This window comes from Myotis davidii, unplaced genomic scaffold (genome assembly GCF_000327345.1).
Source record: "Myotis davidii unplaced genomic scaffold, ASM32734v1 scaffold274, whole genome shotgun sequence".
NCBI classification, from domain to species: Eukaryota; Metazoa; Chordata; class Mammalia; order Chiroptera; family Vespertilionidae; genus Myotis; species Myotis davidii.
In genome coordinates this window covers 1,568,009-1,594,290 of record NW_006285613.1, presented here as the reverse complement: position 1 = coordinate 1,594,290, position 26,282 = coordinate 1,568,009, and the positions used below count along the sequence as shown (strand labels likewise).

At 43.2% G+C, this 26,282-nt stretch overlaps 2 protein-coding genes across 2 annotated transcripts; both read left to right on the top strand.

The window, feature by feature from the left end:
- The first annotated feature begins 871 nt into the window (after positions 1-871).
- Positions 872-3,905, top strand: MRPL38 (mitochondrial ribosomal protein L38). The gene is made up of 7 exons (XM_015559229.1): positions 872-956; positions 1,081-1,215; positions 1,500-1,708; positions 1,857-1,929; positions 2,045-2,090; positions 3,024-3,182; positions 3,454-3,905. Exons 1-7 carry the CDS (start codon positions 887-889, stop codon positions 3,725-3,727), a joined length of 966 nt encoding a protein of 321 aa, XP_015414715.1. The 5' UTR covers positions 872-886; the 3' UTR covers positions 3,728-3,905.
- An 11,614-nt stretch (positions 3,906-15,519) lies between these two features.
- On the top strand, positions 15,520-21,505 carry LOC102759626 (terminal uridylyltransferase 7). Its single transcript, XM_015559209.1, has 3 exons — positions 15,520-15,525; positions 19,884-20,576; positions 20,681-21,505. The coding sequence occupies exons 2-3, from the start codon at positions 19,941-19,943 to the stop codon at positions 21,503-21,505; spliced, it is 1,461 nt and encodes a 486-aa protein (XP_015414695.1). The 5' UTR covers positions 15,520-15,525; positions 19,884-19,940.
- Positions 21,506-26,282: the final 4,777 nt, after the last annotated feature.

The window sequence follows — 26,282 nt, the reverse complement described above, 5'->3', positions numbered from 1 at the left end:
GGCTGTGGGTGCGGGGCGGGGGCAGCCTGCATCCCGCGTTGGCGGTATTGTCCAACCAGGATTTACACCTGCTGGTCTCCCATTAGAGCTCCACCGCAGATGTTTCTGCTCCTAAATCCTTTCTTAACCGCCGCCCCCACCATTGCGAGTCAGAGCGCCGCTCTGTGCCCCCAAAATGCTCCATGTGTAGCCCTGCCTCCCAGATGTGAGCCCCCAAGGTCAGGGGTCCCTGCTCCCGCACAGTGTACAGGACTTCGCTGAGTGACATTGAAAGCCCTGGACAGGGTGCTGCCCTTGGGCAGCTCGTCAGTTGTTATTGCCCGACTAAGTGGGAAAGGTGTTGGGTTAACCTTCTCTAGGGCCCTGCTACTCAAGAGCGTGTTCTGGGGCCAGCAGCTCGGACATTACCTAGGAACTCCTTAGGAGCACGCTGCCATGGCCTGGCCAGTGTGGCTCAGTTGGCTGGAGCCCCTCAGGTTCCCCAAAAGGTCACGGGTTCGACTCCTAGTCAGGCACATGCCCAGGTTTGGGGTTCGATTCCCAGGAGGATGCAACCGATGGATGTTCCTCTCTCTCTCCCCCTCCTCTTCCCTCTAAAATCAATAAAAATCATGTCCTTGGGTGAGAATTTGAAAAAAAATGTGTGTCAGTTCCCACTCTGACCTGCAGAATCAGAATCTGAATTTTAAGAAATTTCCCGGGTGACTTGTATGGCTCATTCATTATAGTGTGAGAAGTGCTTCTTTCATTCTAGCTTCAGCCATTCTACTGAGGACACAGGTGTGTCCGAGCCCCCTGTGACAGGCTTGAAGGGGATCCCAGCTACAACTGGGAGGCCATGTGCCTGTTTCCATGACCTACAGTGTAAGGGCTTAGGGATTAGAAAATGCAATCTCAAGCTGATGCAATTTGCTTAGCAGCTGGACCCTGCTCAGGTCTGAGAAGCAGACTACACGGTAGGCTTTAGTTTTGTGAATAAAGGGGAAGCTTTAGCAGCAGATCTTGGGCCAGTGCGAGGACTAGGTAGAGACGGGCGGCTTGGCCAAGAGCCATCCCTCTTCCTCCATCTCTCCTCCCCAGATCCCAAAGGCAAGATTGACATTGGGCTGCCGCCACCCAAGGTCTGTCGGACCCAACAGCTGCTGGAGCGGAAACAGGTTCTCCGGGAGCTGAAGGCCAACGCGGAGGAGGAGCGGGCCGCCCGCCACCGCACAGGTAAGCCCTCCCAGGGAGGGGCCCCGGTGTGCCCCTGCCCCCACCCGGGGCCCAGCCGGCATTATTCCTTCCCAGTGTGCATTCCGCTGGAGGCTGTGCGGGCTGAGTGGGAGAGGACCTGCGGGCCCTACCACAAGCAGCGCCTGGCGGAGTACTATGGCCTCTACCGAGACCTGTTCCACGGTGCCACCTTCGTGCGGGGCAGGGGAGTGCTTAAACTCTGCCCCCCCTCCAATAAAACAGAAGCCTTTTCTACAGAGGTTATGGTGACCGCCACCGCACAGTGTGCATTGCGCTGGAGGCTGTGCGGGCTGAGTGGGAGAGGACCTGCGGGCCCTACCACAAGCAGCGCCTGGCGGAGTACTATGGCCTCTACCGAGACCTGTTCCACGGTGCCACCTTCGTGCCCCGAGTCCCCCTGCACGTGGCCTACGCCGTAGGTGAGGATGACGTGATGCCTGTGTACCACGGCAATGAGGTCACGCCGACAGAGGTAACTGCTGGCGGGTGCCCCTTCCTGCCCTGTGCGCACAGACACATCCCGCTGCAGGGCCGTGAGTCTCCCTCCCCAAGGACCTCTGTGTATAACAGCTTGTCTGTCCCTGGTGGGGGTGACAGCTCCCTCGTTCTCTCCCCATCAGGCTGCCCAGGCCCCAGAGGTGACTTACGAGGCAGACGAGGGCTCCCTGTGGACACTGCTGCTCACCAACTTGGGTAGGTGTCTAGGGTACAGGAGCCAGGGCCCTGGGGGCTGGGGGCGGGGCCAGGTGGAGAGCCGCGGTCCCGGCCCCTTTCATGGGCCTCAGTCGGTGGTTCTGTTTATGTGCAGATGGACACCTGCTAGAGCCGGATGCCGAGTATGTCCACTGGCTGGTGTGAGTACCTGGGGTGGGGCTGTGGGTCAGGCATGCGGGAGGCCCTGGCATCCTGGGAAGAGCTGCACCTGAATTTCAGTCTTGGCTCCATCGCGGATTAACAATGGGACTTGGGGTTAACCTCCCTCCCCTGGAGGTGCCCCCCCCCCCCTCTGCTTCCTGGGAGTGTGAGGGCCTTAGGATCCCGTGGCTGGAAACGGGTAAGAGGAAAAGCAGGCAGCGGGCCTGGGCTGCTCCCACAGGCCTCCTGGGCACCCTGCACACATCTCACCCATGAATCTAGGATGATGCCTCCCATTCCTTACCTACCCAGGGGCTCTGTGCCAGTCCAATGAGAGGGACCAGGAGAGGCCTCTGGCACGTGCTCAGGGTGGCCAGCCTTTGGCTTTCTCGGCGGCTTTTGGCTCTGAACACCAGGGGACAGAAGTCAGGCAGGCGACCGCAGCTTTGGCGTTTCTGGATAACCAAGGCCAGTGACTGGGAGGCTGGTTTCTGTCATTTTTATTCAACTGCAGTTACCAACCGATGCAGCAGGACCCTCTGGGGCTGCCTCTTGAGGCGGGTACAGTGGCCGTGCCGGTGCCAGGCTGGGCAGACGCTCTGTAAAGCCCAGAGTTCCAGAAAACAGAGAAAGAAGCAACTCAGAGGTGTCGTGGTCTCCAGCCAGAGTGGCTGTGGCAGCCCTGCCCGCCCACCCCACCCTGCCAGGCTCCCCAGCGCATAGCAAACAGGCTGCTCGCCTTTGCTCTCGTCCTGGCTGCCTTAGCCCCAAGGGTTCACAGAGCTCCAGCTCCTACCTGATGGCACAGAAGAGGTCCCTGTAGGGTCTGTGTCCCCCGGGAGTTGTTTCAGCCTCTAGGAAGTACTGGATGGGGATGCTCCTGCGGCCACTTCTGTCCAGGGGCAGTTAACAGATTCCTTTCCTCCTGCCAGAACCAACATCCCAGGCAACAGGGTGGCTGAAGGACAGGAGACGTGTCCCTACCTGCCCCCCTTCCCTGCCCGGGACTCTGGCTTCCACCGCTTCGCCTTCCTGCTCTTCAAGCAGGAGAAGCCAGTCGACTTCTCTGAGGATACTCGGCCCTCCCCCTGGTAATCTATACCCCACGCCCGTCCCTGCACCCCCACACCCGTCCCCGCACCCCCACGTCCGTCCCCGCACCCCCACCTCAGCTTCCGGCCAGCTTCCCAGCAGTGGTCAGCCTTGCTCAGTCTCCTCACCTCTCTCTTCCCTCAGGACTTGAGACGGGCAGACAGTGGTTGTGCTAGGCGGGCCCTAAGGGGCCCCTCAGGATCGCCTATGGGGCAGAGGGGGTGTGGGCCCTGGTGTCCCCTCCCCACTCACATTCTCCCCATCTTACAGCTACCAGCTTGCCCAGCGGACCTTCCACACTTTTGATTTCTACAAGAAACACCAGGAAGCCATGACTCCAGCTGGCCTGGCCTTCTTCCAGTGCCGCTGGGATGACTCGGTCACCCACACCTTCCACCAGCTTTTGGATATGCGGGAACCCGTGTTCGAGTTTGTGCGGCCACCCCCTTACCACACCAAGCAGAAGCGCTTCCCCCACAAGCAGCCCCTTCGCTACCTGGACCGGTACAGAGACAGTCATGAACCCACCTATGGCATCTACTGAGTAGCTAGACTACCACCCACCTCAGAGGGTGGGCTGGGCCTGGGGCCACTCTGTCAGGCTCCGCAGGCAGGAACCATAAACACACCTCCAGGGACCAAGCTGTGGGGCCCTGGGCCCTGTCTGAGGCAGCCCCTCTGGGTGAATGAATAAAGATGATTTCTGCTAAAAAAAAAAAAAATTAAAAAAAAAATAAAATAAATGACTAAAGCTAAAACCCTAAATGTAGATAGGATTTTTAAATATATTTGATATGCTAATATTCTTAAAGCTTATTATTTTTATGTATAAAATACCCTCAACCTCAAGAAAGAAGTGGAGAAAAAGAGAGCTTTAAAAATTGTGTCTCAGGTTTGTAGAAACCTACTGTCTGCCAGCATCAGACATGTTATTTACTTCAAGCCATATTCAGCCATGTACAGTATTTCAAAACTGCCACCTAGTAATTTAAAATGACAAGAAAAATAATATAATGGATGCATGCCTGATTTCTCCCTTTCCCATCACACAATAAAGGTGAGGGGTCTGAAGGCTCTTGAGAATTCTCTCAACAGAAATAGCAAAGACTTTGAAAAGAGCAACGTTAGATTTTATTTTTCCTTGCATGCTTCCTTTGATAATGTGGAACTCATTGATCATTTCTGTGAAAGGCAATCAAAAATGCTGAAATAAACTTGCTAATAGATGCAGAACTGGTTATTATCTTACAGGGCAATAAAATACAATGTTTGGGGTCATATTTTCTATAAGGAAAAATCAAAAGTCTCTCTAGTAGGCAAAATTCATTTGCCTTGCTATGGCCAAGAATCACTTGCATTACTAATAGTTTTTAACAAGTTAACTTTCTACCCTACAGTGATATAAAACAGTCTAGTCAACAGGAAAATCAATCAAAGAAACACAACCCCTATAAATCATATAATCTCCATAGCGTCCTTTAGACCATGATTTCTCAACGTTAGCACCACTGATATTTGGGGCTGCATAATTCTTTGTTGTAAGGGCCTGTCTCATTAATTGTAAGATATTTAGTAGAATCCCTGGCCTCTACCCACTAGATGCCAGTAACATACACCTTGCCCAGTTATGACAATTAAAATTGCCTCTAGGTAGATCTTAGGAGGTCTCATCACAAGGAAAGAATAAACTTATTTTTTGTATGTATATGAGATGATGAATGTTAACTACACTTATTGTGGCAATTGTTCAACAATGTATGAAAGTCAAGTCATTGTGTTGTACACTTTAAACAGCAATGTATGTCAATTATCCTATATAATAAAAGGCTAATATGCAAATTGTCCCTCGACCAGGAGTTGAACCACCCGAAGCCCCTCCCCCTGGCCAGCGCTGCCCCCAGTCATCCCCCCTACCTCCATCAGGTGTGGGCTGGCCGGACCCCACCCATACACAAATTCATGCACCGGGCCTCTAGTATCTTAATAAAAACTGGTGGGAAATGTCTCTAGACATTGCCAAATGAGAACCACTTTTCGTTGAAAGAATGTCTAGTAGTCCCTTTGCCCACTTACAAGTCTCAGACAATGTTCCCTGACAAGCCAAAACCAATTTTCTCCCCATATCATTTGCACCAACTATCTAGGGGCTAGAAAAACACTTTGAACTGGTAGAAGGGGAGAGCATTCTTAGAGAAAGTCAGAAATATCTGAACCTCTGCTCTCTTGAGTTAAGTACTAGGTCTGGAGTGGGGGAAAAGACAATGGGCTTCCTTTAAATAAAAAGATTCAGGAGGAGAGAGAAGCTGAGCTGTGGCCCACAGGTATTTCTCCGGTTCAGAGAAATAGGGCACCTCAGAGAAAAGTTCCCTACCTGTGTAGTGGAGAGGAGAAATATCAGAGGACTTCTATAGGCATGGGAGACAACACCCCTTCCGTTTTATAAAACTTAGAAGTTCAGCCCATAATTGGGACCACATTATTGAGAGGAGATTGAACCAGAAAGCCTAGGTTTTAGCTGAAACAAGAGGCGGCTCCATCAGAAGGGCGCAGCACGGAGAGTCCTACTGAGGACCAGCTAGAATACGTTGTATGTCTGATGACTGATGGCTCCATAGCGTTAAGGGGAGCCCAGCTGGGACCTGCATTCCAGGAAGCACCTCATATTGTCTTTGCTGAAGGCCCAAAGGAATCGGTATGAACTAGCATAGGACATAGTCAGCGCAGAGAAGAGGCAGCTCTTCCCTCTTTGCCACTATGCTCTGTATTCCCACTGTCGAGTGTAGCTTTGAGCCCATGGGGAAGGGAGAACAAAACATAAAATATCCTGACTGTAACTGGGTTAAGTCTGAAGTGGCTGAGAAATCAATGAATGTGACCAAAATTCCCTGGAGGTTACTGGGTTGAGTTTTATGCTACCTTCAGAGCAGGAGATCAGGGCCCCAGAATAAAATGTTATAGACAAGTTATATTTTTTGCACACACAAGGTAGTGACTATAAAATGTCTACCAGTGCAGGGATAAGAAGGCTCATCCCTAGACTGTCTAGAAATTTGAGGTTTTCCTATAGATAAACATAAAGCTTGTGGTGAACTGAAAAGAATAAACAAAAACAGTAAAAAAAAAATCTGGCCTCTCTAGGAACTGAGCCATCCCCCCAAAAATGTAAGAGACATTGGCCAATGTTCACTGCATAGTTGTAAAGAACCACAAAATGCTGGCAGCGTAAAATCTAAAAAACAGCTGCTTATTTTCATAGCATAATTTCTTTCTCATGCAAATTAGCCACCATCCCACAAACGAATGAGTTATTTTCAGAAAATAGAGACATCTAGAAAACAACCATTCCAAGATTTCAATCTACTGATGGAATTTCAATCAGAGGTGTCAATCATTTATAAATTCAACAACCGTTCGTTGAGCATCTTTTGTGCTAAATGCTGGTCTGAGCATTGGAGACAAAGTAATAACAAGTGAATTAATACTCTGCTTTCCTGATGTTCATATTCTAAGGGGAAAGACAGAAAACCCAATAAGCAAATAACTATATAATGTGAAAGGTACTCTAAAGAAATATAGAGCAAGGTAAAAGGACACAGTGTAGCATGTTAGGTGAGTATTCAGGGAAGATTTTTGAGCAAAGTCATGAATAAAGTGAGGGAACAAGTTACTGGCTGCCGGGGCAAGAGTGTCCCAGACAGAGGAAACAGTAAGTTCAAAAACCCAGAAGTGTGAGTCGGCGTGGCCCATTTGAAGAACAGCAAGGAAGCCGCTGGGGAAGGAGCAAATGGGAGTATGGTAGGAGTTAAGGACGGAGAGGTGGATGGGAGCAAAGTTATATTCATGTGAAAGACTTTTGGACTTTATTCTAATGAGATGTAAATCCATTAGAGTTGTTGTTGAAGAGAAACATATAATTATCTGACTTACTGGTGTATTAAAATAGATTACAAAAGTTACAAATGGAAACAAGCAGACTACCAAGGAGGTTTTGCAAGAGATCATATGGGAGTAGAGAGGTAATAATGGAGTTGGTGAGAAACAGTCATTTTTAGGATACATTCAGAAAGTAGAGTCAACAGGATTTGCTGGTGGATTTGAATATGGGGTATGATGGAGAAAGGGAAGTCAAAAATAACTCCCAATTTTTTTGTCTTGAGTTGTCATTTATTGAAGACTAGGGGAAAGGCAGTTTGGCAGGAGACACAAGAATTTGGAAATGTTAGGAGACATTGGATATTCAAGACTAGAATTCAGGAAAGAGGTTAGGGCTGAACATATTATATTTGTTGAAGTCATCAGCATATGGATGGTATTTAAAGCCATGTTCCTTTATGAGTTCCCCAAGAGTCCTTTTGTCTTGAAGGACTTCCAGTGTATAAAGATATGTTCTCAATTTGCAGTTTAAAATTTAAACTCTAAGAATAGATATTTTTTCAATCTTTTATATCTGTCAAAGGAGAATCTCAGCTAGATATGAAAAAATTCATTTCTATCATGATAGATGGTGCTCCAGCTAGGTTAGGTCAAAACTCTGCATTTATTAAAATTTTAAAACAAGAGACTGACATTTTCCTTCTTAGCACTTTGTTTTATTGTATGATACATATTGAATAAATTCGTGCTCAGCTTTCTGAAACAGACTGTACAAAAAATATCCCAGTTACAGTTGTTAAAATCATTCAGTAATTATGTGCAAATGATTAATCATTGTTAGTTAATTGAACTGTTAAAAAAATTCATAGGAAATAGATTAAAAGATCTTGCATTCTTAGTCAATGCTGTTTGTTTGTGTCATGGAAACACTTTACAAAAATGTATTGTACTGTTAACTTCTACTGAAGATCGTCTTGAAACAAACTGAACACTTGCCAAATACTCAATAATTGAAGACAAAATGGTGATTTATGATTTCTCACAGATATCACTCTGCATATGAATGAGCTGAATCTGAAGCACTAAGGACAAGCTTATTTATGACTAAACTAGATAAGTACTAAAATTTATATTAAAATTGAAATTTCATGAAACATATAATAAAGAATTTACAAGTTTTTCCTCACATGAATCAATATGCACAACATTTCCATTGTAATTGACAGTGTTATACAAATTGGCTTTGAAAACTACAAGAAAAATTTGAAAAACACTGTTTATAATGATAAATTCAGAGTTGCTTTTCAATTTATGCAATCCTCTTTTAAATTCAATGTTAACAATACTGTATTGACATAAGAGTTAGTGAATTTATTTAACTTAGACAGATGTAGTTTTGAAAAATATTTGGCTTCAAAGTCAAATTAATACTCCTACAAAGATGAATTCATTGTATCAATGTGAATGTGAATTTAAGAGGACAATTAATTTTTAGTACTCAATTTAGTTATTCACAAACCTTTATATATGTTTGGCAAAACATGGGTATATATCTATATTTCAACTATAAATTTTATTAAATATGAATGCTGATCAAGTATTGCCAATGAAAATTCTGCATTTAGCATCCAAATTGAAATGTGCTGTAAATGTAAAAATCCACACCAGATGTCAAAGAGCTGGTAAGAAAAAGCAAATGTAAAGTGTTTCATTAATATATTTATGCTGATTACATGTTGAAATGATATCTTGGCTATACTGGATTAAATAAAATATATTATTAAAATTAATTTACCTGTCTCTTTTATTTAATGTGGCCACTAGAAAATTTTAAATAACACATATGGCTTGCATTGTATTTTTATGGACAGTACTGGTGTGGGGTCTGAGCAGCCATGAATATACATGCATTGGGGCATGCGGCTCAGAGAGACGTTGCCATGTAACCAATATGTACTGGATGTGAAATGTCTAACTAGGAACGTCTCCAAGCTTGGGTATATTTTACTGGTGTTATAGCTGAAGTGTCACTTTTTTAATCTAATAAGTCATTCATTTTCTGTTGAGACTTTAAGCAGGAATTGGTTCTTTCACCCAAAGAGATCAAACTTTTCTGACGGATTTTAAACACACAGATTTGGCAGAGAATTTGCAAATGACAAAGAACAGATACTGAACACTCAGATTAAAAAGAAATACAGCATATCTCCAATGCTTTATAGTGAAGCGTACAAACCACCTTTACAAAGCATTTCATACAGAAGTCAATATGCTTGAACTAGACTTAGTCTATAAATATTATGCCTTAAACAAGTGCATGAGCAAAGATCAAGTTTTATGAGTCCTGAAGCAACTAATCCAGCATCGACAGTGATGAAGCTACAGAAGGACATCCACCGCGGAGCCAGGAAGGAAAAGAGACTGGCCAGACCAGAGATTCTGTTAGGTGAACTGGCTGAGTAGAGGGCGGGGCAAAAGTAGGTTTACAGTTGTGAGTACACAAAACAGTTTACTCTTGCATTATTATGTATTACTTACTGTATTATTTTCCATACAAACAACTCTATACCTACGTTTTCCCATGCTGTATTGCCAGTATTGACTTAGTAAAAAAAAGAATTGGAAGTTAATATTAAAGCTCACCATAAACTATTCATAGGAGGTGCATATTTTGTGCATTTATCATCAATAAAAGAAAATAAAAACAGAGGAAGAGACATCTCACTCAATAATCTGAGTTCATACATTTTTACTATCTTCACAAAAATCTAATTTAAACAACCCATCTAGGGGATATTTATAGAAAGATGCAGGGACTGAGTGGGCTCTCACTATCAAGACTAAAGGCTGGTGCTGTGACAGGAAAAAACAAATGAACAGTCCCTTCTAAATAATTCAGCGTGAGACAGACCTCTTTCCATCTGGATGAGACACAGCTTGCCCTACAGCCTCCGAAATCAGGAAAGAATCGTGACATCATGAATGATTACCTACAGCATAGATGTCAAAGGAGGTCATGAAGAGAACACGACTGCTGGTTGGCCCACGGGCTGGGTGGGACAACTGGAGTCTCTCAGGGCTCTCTGGTCCTTGGACTGTATGGTCTGTGCACTGCTCTTGCACTAGGAGCCATTTCAAAGACGCAGCCTTGAGAGCCCAATGTGCTTTTGAGACTGTCTGTACCACATTAAGTCTTCTGTATAAACTCTTAAAATTCTGGCAGCAAGCAGGAGATCTTTATCTTAGTGACGACCCCACACAAGCCTAGTAAGTTCCCTTGTTTATTAAAATTGTCACCTGCTAATCAGGAGTAGGCTACCTCTGGCTTCAGTGTCTCATTGCCCTTCATGTACGGGACCAGTTTCAGATTTCACCTGGCAAACTCCTGAGGCTGCAAACCAAGATAGAGTCATACACCATCACAATGTTTTGGTGAACAACGGACTGCATATATGACAGTGATCCCATAAGAATCTAATGGAACTGAAAAATTCCTATCACCTGTTGTACCACAACACATTAGTCACTGGTTTGTGCTGCTGCTGGTGTAAACAAACCTACTGTTGCCAGTTGGATAAAAGTTTAGCACCTACATTACAGTGTGAGGCTATCTAGATTTGCATAAGTGCACTCTATGGTGCTGGCACAGCAACAAACTCACCGAACAACACGTTGCTCAGAACATATTCCTATTGTTAAGTGTGCATGATTGTATATTTACCTGTAAATGGATTTTAAAGAGAAATGGTCTAAAAAGTAGGTTCTAGTGCAGGGGTGGGCAAACTTTTTGACTCGAGGGCCACAATGGGTTCTTAAACTGGACCGGAGGGCCGGAACAAAAGCATGGATGGAGTGTTTGTGTGAACTAATATAAATTCAAAGTAGACATCATTACATAAAAGGGTACGGTCTTTTATTTCAATAGTTTTATTCATTTCAAACGGGCCGGATCCGGCCCGCGGGCCATAGTTTGCCCACGGCTGTTCTAGTGCATGGATGTTATTTTACCTCCCTGGGATTTCTTTTGTGTGTGTTTTTCATGTGAATATAAAATTTATGATTCTCAGCCAGTGGATCCTATTAGAATCTTCTAAGAATTTTTTTCTGAATAAACATTTCCATCCCTAAGGAATTGTTCCTTGCCATGACTAAGGGAAGTTGGGAGTGGTCAGGAAGAGGGGGTTTGTTGTGTGGCTTATGAGAAAAACTCCCAAGCTGCCCCCAGACACTGTTCAACTTGTGCACCCCACCCTCCACCATGGTCCCCAGCCAACAAAAACAATCCCTGATTCTATGACTCAATCACATGTTAGGTTATTTCATGATTCAATAACGCAGAGCATCTCTCGCCCACTGAGTTCCGTGACATCTGACTGCAAGTAGCCCATTGAAGATCATGAAGTTCGTGTGATTGAGCAGTCCCACTGCCCCTCTCCCAAAAAAAAACCCTTAACACCCTCCCTTTAACTTATTCAAATCCGTTGCACATGCAAACCGGAGCCAAATTAGGAAATTAAACCTAGCTGACAGAAACAACGCTGAACATTTGCAGAATAAGCATGTGAAAAAAACAATAATCCGTTTTTATTATGAAATTTGTAAAAGCAACTCTCTTCCAGTTCAGAATCTGCTTCCTAATGAAATCACCTTTCTCATCCCCTCCCAGCTGTGCAGGGAGTGCGAGTTTCTGCAGGCCCCCCTGCCACAGCTGATGGCAGAGGAGGGAGTTGCTCTCTCACCATATTGAACTGGTGTAGGGGGTTTCCAATTCTGACCACCCAGAGCACGTTCTGCATATGTTGTCTGTCTCAAACGTGTGGGCATCAGTCTCTTCTACTTCGCATTTGAAGAGTAAAGTGCTGCTGTAGGATTATTTTGTTTGGAGGATAGGTTTTGAGATTAAATCAACAGCTAAAAAATTGTATTTCTGAATAATTATATGTGAAAGAGATTGCCTGAAAGATTTTGCTAGCCTTCCTGAAAAGATGGCAGTGGATGAGCTATCTACCTTAGAAAAGTTTAGATTGGCAATAAAACGGAATGTAAACAGAAGTGGAGGCAACAACTTGTTCTCTTTCTGCAATAAAAGTTTTGAAATCACTTGTCCATCTATATGCTTTATCAGAAAAATAATAAATTCCAAAATGGAGAGTATAGTTAAGATTTATATTCAGAGTTCTATGAAAAATAGCTCAGCAAATGTCACTGAACTGTATATATATATATGGTGTATCACCATCACCTGCGTTTCAGAAAGTAGGCAAGTAGTACAGGTGCTTTGATATTATAAACTCACCTGAAACTGAGTTTGATGTGAAAAGGAGACTAAGATTGCCATGTTTTATTTTCAAAGACATTCCAGTTCTGGCCTATGTGGTTGATATCTTTCACTCTACAATTGTGGGTTTATTTGCTCTATATCTCTTTATTTTACTAACTTTTAACATTTTATTGTTCAAATAACATGTATTTATCGAGGTAAATAAGAAAAAAATAAAGTCATATTTTTGCAATCTTATTATCCAGAGATGGTTATTGGTTTCTTTTTAGTTTGTTTTGGTTTTAGTTGCCATCAATAAGAAATTTATTTTTAAAGAGTCCAAATGCTGGTCTTGTCCAGAAAAATTTTAAAGGTTTGCTTAAATTGTTATAAAATTGAACTGCTGAAACTTGCTCACTGAAACATTTGACTTGCATTAATGCTTTATGTTTCTGCATTTATATTAAAAATTCACACACAAACGAAAATGGAAAGACTGCCAATACCTGATTTCTATCCCCATTTTCCACTTGCAATCATATACTAGGTACTTTTTGACGCCGTGGGAAAAAATATCTAATGCTCAGAACTACCAATAGCAGGAAGAAGAGAATATTTTTTAAAAGAATGAAATGTTTCCCACCATAGTGGATTCTTAAGCACTTTATCCAAGTATACGGCATGCTGGCTGGGTGTCTTTTGGCATAATTGTTACACGTTTGGCATAGATAGCACACAGGTTGCTGTCTTCAAAAAGGCAGCCGGATAGGCCTCATGTGCCTCCTGCAAAGTACCAAGAGCTGTATTCTAGGAGCCCAAATCTATTTTGAGGTCCTGAGCAATTTATCACACCAGACACTGGAAGGGAAGTTTTCCAATTAGGTCAGTGGACTTCTGATAACATATAGAGTACACAGTACCAGGCCTGTAAAGATGAGGTTTCTTCACTCGTCCAGTAGTGGGCGCAGTCTTGCAAGCGGCTTTTGTAGTCATTTGCATCCTCCATGATTTACCACTTGTGGATTTGCAAGTAATTGACTTTGTAGGAGCCATGGAATCCAAACCTCTTTACTATTCCCTTCACCAACTGGAGCATGGGAGCTGGAGGCAGCACTGGCTTTAGAAATCTATGGCAGCACAGAGGAGGCCGTAAGCACAACTTAAAGATGGCAGACGCCAAGCTATCCGCCAACATGTACCATGTGCCAACCAATCACACACAATGGAGGGAAAGCACAGGTCTGCCCCTGACCCCTGAGATGGTTATTGTTAACACTCTCTGTGGACATTAAGAGTCTGTGCATGTGTGTGTGTGCGTGTGTGTGCATGTGTGTGTTTGTGTGCATGTGTGTGCGCGCACGTGTTGAGAAGAAATTGTAAAATAGCATTTATTTCAAAACTCTTGCATCTACAGATGAACATAGGACACCTTGGAGTAAATTTTCCTTTTTCAGAGAAGAGTCACTTGACTGACATCACTTAGTTACACAAAAATAAGGGTAGCAGGTTCCTTTTGCCTGGGGGAAAGACATAACAGAACCTTCTGGAACCAGACATCTCACCCTCCCTATCTCCCTTAAAATACAGAGTCAGCATTTGTGGAGAGGTTAGACAATTTTGCATAAGTGTCTCTGAGTCTCCTAGGAGGAAAGGAAGGTGAGCATCATATTTTCACTTTTTGAAGTTCAATGTTATTAGAATATTTGGGATGTTCCTGAAAATGGCCTGGAGGTAGGAAAGGACCACAAGGGCTCCAGAATGGTAAGACAATTCTGGGTTAATTTCATTCCCTTAAAGTGAGAGCCTAAGGTCTGGGGAAAAGGTTAGTCCCTGCACAAGTGTGTGGCTGAGCCTCGAAGAGCCTTGAGACTCAGCCTGTTATGTTGAGTCCAATAAAATGCAAAAGAGGTAACCTTGAAATTCTGAGCATGGAGTCTCATGTAGTCTATGTAGGTATCTGAAACAGCCAATAGATTGGTGCCTATAACTACAGCAGAGAACAGAGACACATGACATAGTAACCCTAGAACAGGGGCCCTCAAACTTTTTAAACAGGGGGCCAGTTCACTGTCCCTCAGACCATTGGAGGGCCGGACTATAGTTTTAAAAAAAACTATGAACAAATTTCTATGCACACTGCACATATCTTATTTTGAAGTAAAAAAACCAAAAACAAAATAGGAACAAATACAATATTTGTATTTGAATGTGGCCCGCGGGCCATAGTTTGAGGACGCCTGACCTAGAACAATATGTGACCCAGAGAAGAAACTCAATAAAGGATCAGGGTTGGAAGGCAGGCAAGAACGCATATGGACCAATCAAACAGAAGCAGTGACTCCTAAAGCCACGGCCCACTATTGAACCAATCAGGTACTCACAGATCCATTTAGAGTAAGTAAACCCCTGAGGTTTTATAACAAATCAAGGTGGAATAGTTTTCAAGAAAGGTGTGGATTTTTCAACTAAAATAAAACTCTGGTATCCCAAAATATTTTAGAGGTGAGAGAGATGTGGCTGTATTTGTAACCAAGCTGGTGAAATGACTATAGCAGTAACATGTATGAATACATGTGTATTTTAAAACAGAGCATTATACAACATAAAAATTCTTCTAAATTGTTGGACATCTCTTAGGCTATTATATGTGGATACAAATATTTATTTACAGTTGTATCAAAAAGAATAAAATACCTAGGAATAAACTTAACCAAGGAGGTGAAAGACCTCTACTCTGTAAATTATGACATTGAAAAAGAAATTGTAAAGAACACAAATAAAAGAAAGGGTATACCATGCTCATGTGTAGGAAGGATTAATTAATATTGTTAAGTTGATCATATACCCAAAACAATTTACAGATTCAATGTAATTACTATCAAAATATCAATATCATTCTTCTCAGACCAAAACAAATAATTCATAAATTTGTATGGAATCACAAAAAATCTTGAGTACAGCCAAAGCAATCTTAAGAAGAACAAAGTTGAAGGTATCATGATCTCTGATCTCAAACTATATTACAAAGCTATAATAATCAAAACTATAAGGTACTGGCACAAAAACAGACATAGATCAATGGAATGGAATAGAGATATCAAAAATAAACTCTCACTTATATGGTCAATTAACCCATGACAAGGAAGGTAAAAATATATACTGGCGTAGCAACAGTTTCTTCAACAAATGGAGTTGGGAAAACTGGACAGGTATGTGCAAAAAAACACTCTGGACCACTCTCTTATATCATATTCAAAAACAAACTCAAGATGGTTTAAAGACTTAAATGTAAGGCCTGAAACAATAAAACTCCTAGAAGAAAACATAGGAAATAAACTATCCAACATCACTTGAATAATATCTTTTTGGATACGTTCCCTCAAGCAAGGGAAACAAAAGAATAAACATGGGACTACATCACACAATCAGAACATCAACAAATAATTTCTTGGAGAGGAGGTGGAGAAAAGGGAACTCTTACACACTGTTGCTGGGATTGCAAACTGCAGCAGCCCCTATGGAAAACAGTATGGAGATTCTTCAAAAACTAAAAATGGATATACCATACAACCCAGTACTTCCAATTTGTGTATTTATCCAAAGAAAATGAAAACACTAATTTGAAAAATATATGTTCCCCCATGTTCATTGCAGCATTATTTACAATAGCCAAGATATGGTAGCAACCTAGGCATCCATTGATAGATGAATAGATAAAGAAATAGTGCTGTGGGGGTGTGGGGGTGTGGATGTATCCACTGGCAGCTGATCTGTTTTTACAGAGTGAAAGAGTCACCATCTAAAACCTATAAACTGTCACAGTCTATCATCATTGTAAAGATGTGACCATCATTTAGATTAACTGAATGATTTTTTTTCTCTGTGATGGCTTTTCAGATGGTGATATGTGTGTCCACACACACACAGCAATAAAAAAAAGAATGAAATCTTGCCCTTTGTGACAACATGGATGGATCTAGACAGTATTATGCTCAGTGAAATAAGTCAAAGACAAATGGTTTCACTTATTTGTGGAATCTAAAAACAAAACAAAAGCAGAATCATATAAACAGAGACCAAAGAAATTGTTATCAGAAGAGGGAGGGTGGAGGGATGGGTAAAAAGGGGAAGGTGAATATAGTTAACAATATTGTGGTAAGTTTGCACAGTGACAATTGATTACAAGAATTAGTGGATGATCACATCTTGAGATATAAAAATGTTGAATCACAATGTTGCACACATGAAACTAATATAACCAATATAAGATTGGATACCAACTATACTTAAATAAAAACAAATTTTAAAAAATTATTCATTCATTCACTAAGCATTTATCAAGCACTTACTATGTATAAGGCATTGTGTGTACTACATTGAGGAATGCACTGCCTAGCCCCCTAAGACAGTTTAATAGGCCAGTACAATAAATTGCCACACAGCCTGGTAGGTGCTATCGTTGAGAAATAAAAGCCAGGTAAACATTATATAGAAGTGGTTTTATTTCCTCTTTCTCTGCCCAGTATCCAATCTCCCTTCTTCTCTACTTCGACTGGCAGGGAAGCCTCGGAAGGAAAGAAGGTGAAGCAGGAGGCTCAGCATGTCAAACGGTCCAGTTGGATGAAGGCTGAGGACATCCTTGGATTTGTACTTGGAAGGTCACTGGCATATCATTCAAAAAACGTTTTATTTAAATACTGCAATCTTTGCATTTCAGTGAGTGAGGGGCGCAAAGTGAAGGTGCCATTTGGTAGAATTCAATAAAGAAACTGTGCTAATCTTTGGGAGTATTATACAAATGGCAGTCATTACTGGTACAACTTCAGACGTCTGTCACCTCCCCTCTCCATTCAGAGCAGAGAGAGTAACCTAACCTCTGCTTGATGGATATGCTCATTCTACTAAATTCACCTGCGTGTAATGACAGCTGCCCACTCAATTTCCCTTTTAAAATCCACAGATGTGTGTGGCAATAATTGTAGGCCCACTGGCGGCTGATCTGTTTTCACAGCGTGAAGGAGTCGTCATCTAAAACCTATAAACTGTCACAGTCTGTCATCATTGCAGAGATGCGACTATTATTTAAACTATGAGATTTCTTTTTCCCTCCCTCTGTGATGGTTTTTCAGACGGTGATATGTCATAAGCAAGCCACAATAAGCTGGCGTTCAGCATTCTCAACCCATTAGTCCTGCCCATAATTTGGTGCTTTCAGGAAAGCATACAGATGATATAAAAAGATTTTGTCTCTGTTTATGCCTGCCAGGAAAAAAAAATCTAAGGAAATCATTTATACATAACTACCTGAATAGGAGCTGAGCATTATGGCAGCTGTAGAGAGAAAAATAAATAAATAAACGAGTCTCGCTTATTGCCAGCTGGGATGTGTCTTTGGTGCAAAGTTTCTCTTTGAATGAGGGCAAAAATAAGCTCACACTTGTTTAGTATCCAAGAGTTCATAAAGACATCATTTCACTTAATCGTCACAAGAATGCTATGCCTTGGTAGAGCACACATCATTATCCCTATTCTCAAATGAGGCAACTGAGACTTAGGAAAATGTTAGTGATTCAGCCAAGGTTACAACAGAGTTAGTAAACAATAGAACCTAAGCCCAGAGCTCCTACATTCATAGTTCCTCCCAACAAAAGCCTGCTGTGGAGTCATTCTCCCTTCGTCCTCTCTTTTATGTAATGAATTCATTTTTAAGTGTTTCAAAATGATGTGCAGTCAAGTCCAGTTTCCTCATCTGTGAAAGGGAAATGATAGTGGTATGCCAGAAGCCAGTCCATCCTTGCTGCTTGACACAGTTGCTGCAGGGAAGAAACATCTGCACAGCATATGTTTCAAGGGACCTGGTGTATATGGCATACTGTTCTTACTATGTTTGCTCACCTTCTTGGTGCTATGTGTTTTAACCAAGGTCACCTCCCCGAGAAAGGTTGTTTCCCCAGGTAGGGATTTTTCCCTGAAGCAAGGGAGGGAATAAAACCCCTTAACTAAGTGCCAGGCGGGTAGTTAATCACTTTAACTACGACCAATCATGCTTAAGCTACATAATCTTTACTCCCTGGAATGGAGATAAGAAATGCCCTAACCTTTGGAATAGAAATTGATAGGATTAAAATCAACTGGTATAAATACAGATGTAACAAGACCATAAAAGACAGAACTTGGCTGGAGATCCTGGCTAGAGAACCTGGCTAGGCTGCTGATCAACTGAACGCTGTCTCCGTGTCATTCCTTCTTCGCCGACTCTGTCCACACCTTGGGGAACCCCTGGACCTGCTGGGGCTGGACCCCAACAAGGGGTCACCCTCAACAAGATTATTTAATAATGGATGATTATGCTAAAGGCCATGGCAATAACATGGGAAAAGGCCTTCCCAAGAAAAAGATAGCACCAGGGAACTATGTGAATACTCCTGGAAAAGGACCATATGCTGTTTCCAGCAATCCATATGCATTTAAAAACCCAATTTACAGTCAACCTGTTTGGGTAAATGACAACCACAAAGATCAAAGTAAGAGATGGCTATCAGATGAACTTGCTGGTAATTCAGAGAGTTGGAGAGAATTCAGACAAGGACCTAGAATTCCTGTTCTGAACCGACCAAGAAAAGACTCCTTTCAAGAAAGTGAGGATGGATATCAGTGGCAAGATGGAAGAGGCTGTAGAGCTGTAAGGCGACTATCTCACAAAGACCCGACAAGCCTGGAAACCATGTCAGAAGTGGAAACAGGACGCCATGAAGACAAGATGCAGAAGTCCAGACCTAGGAAGCCACGGAGGACTAGAAATGGGGAAAGTGAACTGGACGGGGACTCGGAAGGCCCTGTGATCCACGAGCCTGTGCTTTCAGCAAAGGAGCTCCTGGGTTTACAGCAGGCTGAGGAGCCATTGAAAAGGGACTGCACTGACAAGCTGGAAAGGCCACCGAGAAACTACCCTACAGCAAAGTACACCTGCAAACTTTGTGATGTTTTCATTGAATCCATTGCATCTGCCCATGAGCATATGAAAGAGAAGAGGCACAAGAAAAACATTAAGGAGAAGCAGGAGAAAGAGTTGCTCACTACATTACCCCCGCCTACGCCCTCCCAGATAAATGCAATTGGTACTGCCATTGACAAAGTTGTACAGGAGTTTGGGTTACTCAATGAGAACTTGGAACAGAGACTAGAAATTAAACGTATCATAGAAAATGTGTTACAACGCAAGTTACCAGATTGTTCTCTAAGATTATATGGGTCATCCTGTAGCCAATTGGGTTTCAAAAATTCGGATGTAAACATTGACATTCAATTTCCAGCCATTATGTCTCAGCCAGATGTGTTCCTACTTGTTCAGGAATGTTTAAAGAACAGTGATTCTTTTATTGATGTTGATGCAGATTTTCGTGCTAGGATGCCAATGGTGGCGTGCAAAGAAAAGAAAAGTGGTCTTTGTTGTAAAGTGAGTGCAGGAAATGAACAGGCTTGTCTGACAACAAATCACTTAACTGCCCTTGGAAAACTAGAACCAACACTGGTTCCTTTGGTAATTGCATTTAGGTACTGGGCAAAGCTTTGCAGTATAGATCGCCCTGAAGAAGGAGGTTTGCCACCGTATGTGTTTGCCCTGATGACAGTTTTCTTTCTTCAGCAGAGGAAAGAACCCCTTCTGCCTGTTTATCTAGGATCATGGATTGAAGGATTCTCGTTGAATAAACTGGGCAACTTCAACCTAAAAGATATTCAGAAAGACGTCGTGGTCTGGGAATACACTGATAATGCCACAGGGGATGCTGACACAGCAAAAGAAGAGGCACTAAAAAAAATACCTGTTAAAACAGGACAGGAATCATTAATATTTGATTTAAAACACCAGCCTTCAGTGCCAGTTGGGCAGCTGTGGGTGGAATTGCTTCGATTCTATGCTTTAGAATTTAATTTGGCTGATTTAGTGATAAGTATCCGAGTCAAAGAAATGATATCTCGTGAATCAAAGGATTGGCCCAAAAAGCGCATTGCCATCGAAGATCCCTACTCTGTTGAAAGGAATGTGGCAAGAACCCTAAACAGTCAACCTGTGTTTGAATACATACTTCATTGTTTAAGAACAACATATAAATATTTTGCTCTCCCACAAAAAATTACAAAATCTAGCCTTCTGAAGCCTCTGAGTACTGTTACATGTTCAGAACATTCTAAAGAAGTAGCAGACAGTGCCTATACCGGATCAGGGGATGAGGGTGCCCTATCTGAAGAGGATGAGAAGGTAGGCGAGTCTAAGTACACCTAGAAAGTTTCATAAGACAGGAGTTTCCAGGAACTAAATTGAGCTTGTTTGGCTCCTCCAAAAATGGATTTGGGTTCAAACAGAGTGATCTTGACGTCTGTATGACAATTAATGGACTTGAAACTGCTGAGGGGTTGGACTGTATAAGAACTATTGAAGAATTGGCCAGAGTCCTCAAAAAACATTCAGATCTGAGAAACATCTTGCCTATTACAACAGCAAAGGTGCCAATTGTAAAGTCCTACCATTGGAGAAGTGGTCTGGAAGTGGACATCTGTTTGTATAACACATTGGCCCTTCATAACACAAGGCTTCTATTTGCTTATTCAGCCATTGATCCCAGAGTGAAATATTTATGCTATACCATGAAAGTTTTTGCAAAGATATGTGATATTGGTGATGCATCCAGAGGCAGCTTATCATCATATGCATACACACTTATGGTGCTATATTTTCTCCAGCAGAGGAAATCACCAGTCATTCCTGTCCTTCAAGAGATATACAAAGGTGAAAAGAAACCTGAAATATTTGTTGATGGCTGGAATTTCTACATAGATGACTTTGATTTTAAAAAACATGTTATTAGCATCAGAAGAAAAAGTCTGCTTGTAACTTTTAAGAAACAGTGGACCTCAAAATACATTGTTATTGAAGATCCCTTTGATTTGAATCGTAATCTTGCAGCTGGATTATCAAGGAAAATGACCAATTTTATATTGAAAGCATTTATTAATGGTAGAAGAGTATTTGGTATTCCAGTCAAAGGATTTCCAAAGGACTACCCCTCAAATATGGAATACTTTTTTGATCCAGATGTGCTAACTGAAGGAGAGTTGGCCCCAAATGATAGATGTTGCCGTATTTGTGGGAAAATTGGACACTTCATGAAGGACTGTCTTTTGAGGTGAAAAATGAGGTGATGGTGAGATCAGGAAGATACCCTAAACCAAAGATACCCTGAGAACAAAGACAAAAGAAGCAAAGATGACAAAGAAGTTCAAAACAAGTGTGCAGAGAGGGAGGTGTCCTCAAAAAAGGAAAAGCCCGGCCCTAACCAGTTTGGCTCAGTGGATAGAGCATCGGACTGGGGACTCAAGGGTCCCAGGTTGGATTCCGGTCAAGGGCATGTACCTTGGTTGCGGGCACAGACCCAGTAGGGAGTGTGCAGCTGATCGATGTTTCTCTCTTATTGATGTTTCTAACTCTCTATCCCTCTTCCTTCCTCTCTGTGAAAAATCAATAAAATATATTTTAATAAAAAGAGGAAAAGCACGTGCAGTACATGCCTCATAAAAGAAATATGAACTGCTACTCTTATAGCTTACCTGGGCACTTTAGCAGAGAATGCCCAAATAAAAATAATAATACTCAGGCCAGATGGCAAGCTCCTCAACAGCCTGGAAATACATCAGGGAATAATATTAATCCTCCAAAAACTGTTTGTCCCCGATGTCAGAAAGGATTCCATTGGGCAAAGGAATGTAGATCAAAATACCATAAAAATGGTTGGCCTTTAAATTCTACAAACCACTCCCAAGGAGGTTCTATCCCATCATCTCAATTGGGAAACTTGAGAGGGGGCCAGCCTCAGGCCCCTGCAATGATAGGGGCATCAACCCTCAACCCCTCTGCAAATTTCAGTCAGTCAGTGACCTCTTCAGAGCAACCCCAGGCAGTGCAGGATTGGACCTCCATTCAACCACCCATGCAATACTAACCCCAGACTCTCAAATAGCAGCCATTCCTACAGGTGTGTCCAAGCCACTGCCTGAGGGAACTGTAGGTTTGATATTAGGATGGAGCTCCACCTCATTACAGGGGATCTTAGCCATCCCAGGAGTTGTTGATGCAGACTACACAGGAGAAATACAGATTTCACTTTTCCCACCCACCACAACTATACAGATTCAGCCCAACCAGAGAATTGCCCAATTATTCCCGTTACCAATACATAAAATAGGGACAACTGTTATCCAGGAAGCCAGAGGGGTCGGAGGCTTTGGATCTAGTGATGCAGCATTTTGGATACAAGAAATCCATGCTGCTAGACCTACAAAAATTTTACAAATTCAGGGAAAACCAATTGAAGGTCTATTGGATACAAGAGCAGATGTTTCCTGCATAGCAGGGAAGGATTGGCCCTCTTCATGGCCCACGCACACCACCTCCACTTCCCTAGTAGGACTAGGCAAGGCATCTAATGTAAAAAAGAGTTCTCAGATTTTAACTTGGGCTGATGAAGATCAACATTCAGGAACATTCTGTCCCTATGTAATTACGACTATTCCCTTTACATTATGGGGAAGAGATACCTTGTCTCAAATGGGAGTTCTATTATATAGCCCCAGTGATAGAGTAACATCACAAATGCTAGACATGGGATTTAATCCAGAAAAGGGATTAGGAAAAGAAAGTAATACCTCACACTCCCCTACAGGATTTATAATTGGGGCCATTACCCTTAGAACTGCTGATCCGATAGTCTGGAAATCATCACAACCAATATGGATTGAACAATGGCCCTTAACATCTGAAAAGGCATAGGGCCTCCTGTACAATAGCCTCTGCTGACTCAGTCTGGTAGAAGGATACACAAACCAGACAAGAGTTTTACCAGATCTAGTAATGATGTGAGGAACAGGTGTGTTTTGTATCTTTCCAGAAGGAGCAGCCTCCGCCTCCCTCCTGGGAACCGTCACCCCTGGGAGGCCGAGTTAGCACACCTGACCAGTGCCCGTCTGCAGCAGATGTGCAGCCCTGAGCTGGAACAACCTGTCCATTGGGAGGATCACATGTGCCTCCTTTTTTCTGTCCATATGTCCCCCTTTGCCCCACATCTCCTTTCCTTTTTCTTTCTTTTTTTTTTAATCTACTTGTTTGCTGGTTCTTTGGCCTTTCTCCTTCTCTCCTGAACACAGCCTTTTCTAGAATCTCCCTACCCTACTGTTCTAGGAAGGGTACCTCCCTTTTCTGCCGTGACTGGGGCTGTCTGGTATATGCTCCATACGTGGAGTTGTCTTGTGCCAAGAGCCTGACATCCTGGGCTGAGAAAGCCCTGTCCCGGGACTACATGCTGACAGGCTATTCCTCCTTTGTCCTGTATTGGTCCCTCTTGCCCTTGTGTCAAGAGGAACCCTCTTCTCACAGTCCATTTGCCCACATTGTTGCCTGGGCTTTCTGTTCACGCTGAGGTTGAGGCCTCATGGGGGCCAGTGCCATGGATCTGTCTCTCACCCAATGGTGTGAGCTAGGCCCTCCCTGGAGAAGAAACCTGGGGTCCCCAAGAGATGTGACCAGAGCCGGGGCCCCGCCAGGAGGTGAGGGGAACCCAAAGCAGATGCTGGGCATGAAGGCCACGGGGGCAAAAGGCTACCAAGGAGAAAGAACTGAACCTCTTGAAGGGGGGCACTGCCCCTCCCTCATTTGCACACCTCACATCACCCTGCTTGGCCCTGGAGGATGGCTGGTTAGCCAGAGACGGGTAAGATTCCTCAGGGAAGGAACAACCTAAGACAGGCACAGTTGCAGAGGGACCATCAGGAGACAACTTGGGGGTCAACAGAAGTGGGACACTTCTCACCCCCCCAACTTTGCAGAGGTCTGAACCCTCACCCCTTCTTAGGGAGGTCTCCTGCACCCCTGGCTGCTTTGCTTCCACGCCCCACTCAGATTGGGACCCAGGTAAAGACAGAGACTGGCTGACAGCAGCTGCCCTCTCACTGCAACAGGACTTGTTTCCCATTTCTACCTTGGACCACAGGGAAAGGGGCAGCTGAAGGAAAAGGCTGTGTCACGATGCTGCCTTCTTCCCTTTCTTCTCCCTCTTTTTTCTAAACACTTCCATGCCTTGTAGTTCTTTTGCTTTCTCTTCTTTTTCTCGCCAAATCAACAAGGACAACCAAACCACCGACTTGAGGACAGCTGAAATCCCTTGACTAAAGAGGCCAGCAACCTTCTACAGGAACAAGGCTCCTTGTGCACACCAACTACTATGATTATAGCTACGCTTGCTATCATTGCTTGTCAGTATTCTTCCGAGTCTTAAACAACCCAGTCTGAGAGGTGGCCACTGATTTACATGCGATCATTTGAAAAATAAAAAAGGGAGAATTTTCCAGAAGCCAGTCCATCCTTGCTTGACACAGTCGCTGCAGGGAAGAAACATCTGCTCAGCATATGTTTCAAGGGACCTGGCGTATGTGGCCTACTGTTCTTAATATGTTCTCTCACCTTCTTGGTGCTATGTGTCTTAACCAAGGTCACCTCCCCCAAAAAGGTTGTTTCCCCAGGTAGGGATTTTTCCCTGAAGCAAGGGAGGGAATAAAACCCCTTAACTAAGTGCCAGGCGGGTAGTTAATCACTTTAACTATGACCAATCATGCTTAAGCTACATAATCTTTACTCCCTGGAATGGAGATAAGAAATGCCCTAACCCTTGAAATAGAAATTGATAGGATTAAAATCAACTGGTATAAATACAGATGTAACAAGACCATAAAAGACAGAACCTGGCTGGAGAACCTCACTAGGGAACCTGGCTATGATGATCAACTGAATGCTGACTCCATGTCATTCTTCTTCGCTGACTCCGTCCACACCTTTGGGAACCCCTGGACCTGCTGGGGCTGGCCCCCAACAGTGGTACTTGCCTTTTACAGTTGTTGATTAAGTGATGTGAGGCACAGTGGTTGTCCAAGTGTGGCCCCTGAACCAGTAGCATCAGTATCACTGAGGATATGTCAGATACACAAAAATTCTCAGCCTCTCTCACACCTATTGAATCAGAAACTCTGAAACTAGAGCCTACCAGGACAGGCACACCTCGGAGATACTGTGGGCCCAGCTCCCCACCACCCCAATAACACCAGTGTAGGGATAATGTGAGTTGTAATCTGTTTTATAGAGAAGGGTCTTGCCTTCAATTTATAAAAACACAACATGTGTGGAGCGCAGTACAGGGAAGAGCAATCAGATGAGCAGTGCAGTTAACAAGAGGCCACCCACCCACCCCCCATCCACCTGTGCTTGTTAGGTTTGCTAACGTTTGATCACTGATCTAGCCCAGTGCCTGGTGCACAGTAAGTGCTCAGCAATTCTTATGTGCATTGTTATTATCGACATCACTGTTGCCATCTACATTTGTGTGAAAGGTTTCTAAACCACAGTAAAATATCCTTCAAAATAACAGCTGGAAATGAAATTACAACCAGCCAAGAAGAGCAGGCTTAAAGTCAAGATTATCAGCACAAATGGTCTTTGTCCTCATGAACCAAACAACATTCCTGGTGAATTGCAACCATCTGATCACGCCATTTCCCTCTTTAAAGATCCATCAATAGTTTGAATTGCCCATGGCACCAACTTTAAAATCTGGCTTTTCCTTCCTTAACAAACTGGTGTGTATCACTCTCTTCCTCCCCATTCACATCCCTGACTTTTCTCTCAGATGTTTTAATAAGCTATGCTCCTGTCTGTCTCCTGATTCCTGGTAATTGCCCTACTGAGAACCATTATATCTCTGGAAAAGGAAAGGATGCAAAATAAGTTAGAAATTAGTCCATTGGTCAAAATAGGCCAACTGAGTTCCCACCATGTGCCTGATGCAAACCAGTCAAGTGCTGGGGCTCTTTGGAGGGAGGAGGGGGAAACAAATGGGCCTCATCACTAACTTAATAGTCTAATGGG